The 4,064-nt window shown below is 39.1% G+C and overlaps 1 protein-coding gene across 1 annotated transcript; it reads left to right on the top strand.

Moving 5' to 3' along the window:
* The first annotated feature begins 408 nt into the window (after positions 1 to 408).
* Positions 409 to 1,347, top strand: LOC107614180 (uncharacterized). Its single transcript, XM_088496424.1, has 4 exons — positions 409 to 483; positions 557 to 688; positions 941 to 1,044; positions 1,317 to 1,347. Exons 1-4 carry the CDS (start codon positions 409 to 411, stop codon positions 1,345 to 1,347), a joined length of 342 nt encoding a protein of 113 aa, XP_088352550.1.
* Positions 1,348 to 4,064: the final 2,717 nt, after the last annotated feature.

Here is a 4,064-nt window from a genome sequence, read left to right on the forward strand (position 1 = left end):
TTAGTGTGGATCCAATTCAAACCATTATTCCAAAAGATTCTTGTTGCCGTACACCCAGTCCACAGTGTCTCTCATTCTCACTTGGGATGACCCAGATCTTCAAAACACCCACGCCGTCCTCCTTGGCCCGTTCATCCGTTACTTCAGGAACGGAAACTCACTGAGTGGGATGAACAACGAATCAGAGGGTGGGGTGTGGACATATCTCTTGATAGCCAGCAAACAGTGGCGTCGTATGACGATAGACCACACCTAGTCTTGGCAACGGAGGAGTTGTATATATTGAGACCACAATTTTGGCTCAATAACAATGTATGTAACCCAAAATCATGTTACTCCAGTTTGTTTTGATCTCATATTTTGGCGACATTTATATTTTAAAAGTTGGTGATGTAGGTTGTGCAGTGGATGTGTTGCGCATTCAATGACTCGGGGTTAAAAAGATTTATGCATGACTTCTATTGCGTGCGTCCAAAGATACTGGTAAAGATACGTTTATATGAATCATTTATGTGCATTACAGCTTATAAATACTAACAAATTCATCTTTGGACAGGAAATGGTGTTGGTACCAAAAAATCTGATAGACTTTGAGGACGGACCAACTCCCATGTATGTGGGTTTGGGTGAACACTTTGGTGCCGACACAAGGTATTTTGACAAGGTAGCAGTTTCAAAGAGAAAATGGGTAAATCTATTTGTCATATGATACGTTATTTACATCTTGCACCCGAACAACTAATATGTGTTTTTCTTTATCCGTTTACGTAATCTGCCTAGTTACAATTATATATCATTGTACTGGTTTTTTCCCATATGTATGTCCTACCACTAGTGGGTGTATGCATTCGATGTATTCGGAAAAATATTTTTCTCATGACTCTGTTAATCTATTTAACCCGTAGTATTGTATTTCGTTTAAATTTTAAATGTGTTTCAGGGGAGGTTCATTGAAGACATAGCTCAGGTGGCCATTCTCATGTATAAGCCCACTCAAAAAGGTTTGCCTTGCACATACGCCTCTATTCCAATACAACCAAATAGGTGAGTCCTCCTCAAAATCTTGCAATATCTTAATTGGTAAGTTTCATTGAGATGCATACCGGTTCTCCTAATACAGTTCGTTATTTCCATTCACATAGTTTTGATTATGGTGTATATGCAATAAAATTCATGGAGTATTTGACCAAAGGCGGGAAACTGAATGACTATGATTATTTGAGTTTTCAAATTCTATAGTTAAATAACTGATTATCTAAACGCACATCACTGTCTGTACCTAAATGCAGTCATTCAACATTGATTTTCACATACAGGACACCATCAAGTTATACAAGTTGGAAATAATGCTTGACATCATTCTGGGTCATAAAAATTCAACCATTGGAGAGGCACTGAATGCCCTTGACAGCCGTCCTCAACCTGCTGTGCGCCGCAACCAACCAAGGAACAAACATAAAGAGGTTAGGACACCTTACAACACTTGGCATAAAGAGCATGCTTCAACGAGCTGCAGGATTGCCAAAGAAAAAGCCCATCAAAATGAGCTAAACATGAGAAGAAAAAAGATGCATATTACATTCCTCTTTACATAGGCCAGAGATACCCTCACATGCTAAGCTATATTTTATTAAAACTTGATATTTTTCTTGTCTTACACATAGTGAATGTTTGTTTTGGATTCTTATGTTGTTAGCGGGCACTTGTTTTGTGAACCTTGTTGACTTTGTTGGTTAATTCAACGAGAATGCATGTACTGTGGATGTGAATTTTGTCTTTCAGAGATTGGTTTGTCTTTTTTTCACATGCTAAACACTTGTTACGTTTTAAAGTGTTTTTATTTGCAGCGGCCAAACATGTTTAGGTTTCAAGGTGTTATTTTTGGATGTGTCTAGTTATGGACATGTCTTTGACAAACCCCAATTTGACGGTTTATTTTGCCTTGAATTTAGAACATTTTGATAACCTTTTGTCACATTTAGCCTAAGAATTAGCATGGTTTTGTTATCTCTTCCATGATTGTGCTTAAGTGTAAAAACATACTTTTTAAGCCTTATTTTGGTGAATTCTAGTTTCTATTTGATTTCATAAGATGCCTTGATGTGTTTGCTAGTAATTCCAGGGTTGAAATAGGCTAGGCATGGATCAAAGGAAGCAAGGAAGGAAGCATACAAGTGGAGAGAAGCATAAAAAGTCAAAGAAGCAAAGTCAGTCATGCACGCGCACGCGCACATTGCAGAATCGACCAGGGACGCGCACGCGTACCATGCGCGCACGCGCCGATGATGGCACATGACCTCATTAATGCAACACGTGCCTGGCGATTTGAGAGGTTTTCTGAACCCATTTTGGCGCCAAATTGCTAAGGGAAAGGAATAAAAGGATGAAGGATTAAGGAGAAGGCATCATTGATCACTTTAGATGTTAGTGACCAATTAGTTTAGTTTTATCTTTGTAATTAGTTTCTAGAGAGAGAAGCTCTCTCTTCTCTCTAGGATTAGGATTAGGTTTAGGTTAATCTCCCTTCTTAGATCTAGGTTTAACTCATACTTTGATTCACTTTTCATTTACCAATTCTTAATCTTCTCCTCTTCCTCTTTCTAGTGATGTTCTTTAATAATTGTAATTCTCCATTTTTGTTTTGGATATATTGTTGTTCCTTTGTTTTCCTTCAATAATGCAATTTGAGGTAATTCATGATAATTGTGATCTCCTTGATTGTTGTTGTTAATTCTTTACATTCAATTGTAGTTAGAATTCATTCTTGTTGTGATTGACTATACTTTTCTTTTGTGCCTTCCAAGTGTTTGATGAAATGCTTGGTTGGATTTTAGTGTAGATTTTGTTCCTCTTGGCCTAGGTAGAGTAATTAGTGACTCTTGAGTTATCTAATTCCTTTGATTGATTGATAATTAGAAGTTGCTAATTGATTTGAATGCCTCTAAAACTAGCCATTCCTTAGGAGTTGATTAGGACTTGAGGAATCAAATTGATTCATCCACTTGACTTTCCTTTATTTAGTAAGGGTTAACTAAGTGGTAGCAATGAACAATTCTCATCACAATTGAGAAGGATAACTAGGATAGGACTTCTAGTTCTCACACCTTGTCAAGAGCCCTTTTTTTTATAGTTGTTAGTTTATTTTCATTGTCATTTACTTTTCATGCTTCTTATCCAAAACCCCAAAATAACTCATAACCAATAACAAGACACTTCATTGTAAGTCCTAGGGAGAACGACCCGAGGTTTGAATACTTCGGTTTATAGAATTTAGGGGTTTGTACTTGTGACAAACAAATTTTTGTATGAAAGGATTAGTGATTGGTTTAGAAACTATACTTGCAACGAGAATTCATTTGTGAAATTCTAAACCGTCAAAAATCCAATCGTCAAAATGGCGCCGTTGCCGGGGATCGAACCCGGGTCGTCCGCGTGACAGGCGGAAATACTCACCACTATACTACAAGAACTATGCTAGGAATCCTTTGCAGGACGAGGATAAAGAGAATCAGCAGTTACCTTCTACCAATCCTGGCAAATTCCCCAATCTCTACTGTGAGCTTCGGTTCTCTAGATATCGAACCACGAAGCTGAATATTGAGAAGAAGTTGCTCCTACCTAATGATGTGAGACGGCGCATTAATGGTCGGATCCTTGAGTTAGGTATTGATTTTGTTGACCGGGACTTGGGTGACATCAATATATCTTGGGTGAAGGAATTTTACTGCAACTTCTTCCGTCCGACCTTGGATTCAGTTCAGGTGAGGGGTAGAGAGATTCTGCTCACCGAGGCCGCCATTGGGGAGGCACTACATTGCCGGCACATTCCACATGACCAGTGTGCCCATCATCAGGCTGAGATAGCCATCCATACCATGACTTTTGATTATGAGGCACTTCGGCGCGTGATTGGGATACCGGAGGCTTCTTGGGTTATGGATGCGGGCAACACCAAGCCAAAGGGGATGTTGTTCAATCATTTGACTAGGGAGGCCAAGACTTGGCAGATGATCTTCGCCCACTACGTCCTGCCTACCACCCACTTTTCTGAGGTCCCCATGGAG

This window comes from Arachis ipaensis, chromosome B8 (assembly GCF_059453495.1).
Source record: "Arachis ipaensis isolate K30076 ecotype BB chromosome B8, ASM5945349v1, whole genome shotgun sequence".
Lineage (NCBI taxonomy): Eukaryota > Viridiplantae > Streptophyta > Magnoliopsida > Fabales > Fabaceae > Arachis > Arachis ipaensis.

What these genes read in the sequence shown, in the direction of transcription:
- LOC107614180 (XM_088496424.1), top strand. Translation starts at nt 409, where the DNA reads ATGTGTTGCGCATTCAATGACTCGGGGTTAAAAAGATTTATGCATGAC. An exon ending in GCGTGCGTCCAAAGATACTG is followed by an intron (nt 484 to 556) that starts GTAAAGATACGT and finishes ATCTTTGGACAG; the next exon opens with GAAATGGTGTTGGTACCAAA. An exon ending in CAGTTTCAAAGAGAAAATGG is followed by an intron (nt 689 to 940) that starts GTAAATCTATTT and finishes AATGTGTTTCAG; the next exon opens with GGGAGGTTCATTGAAGACAT.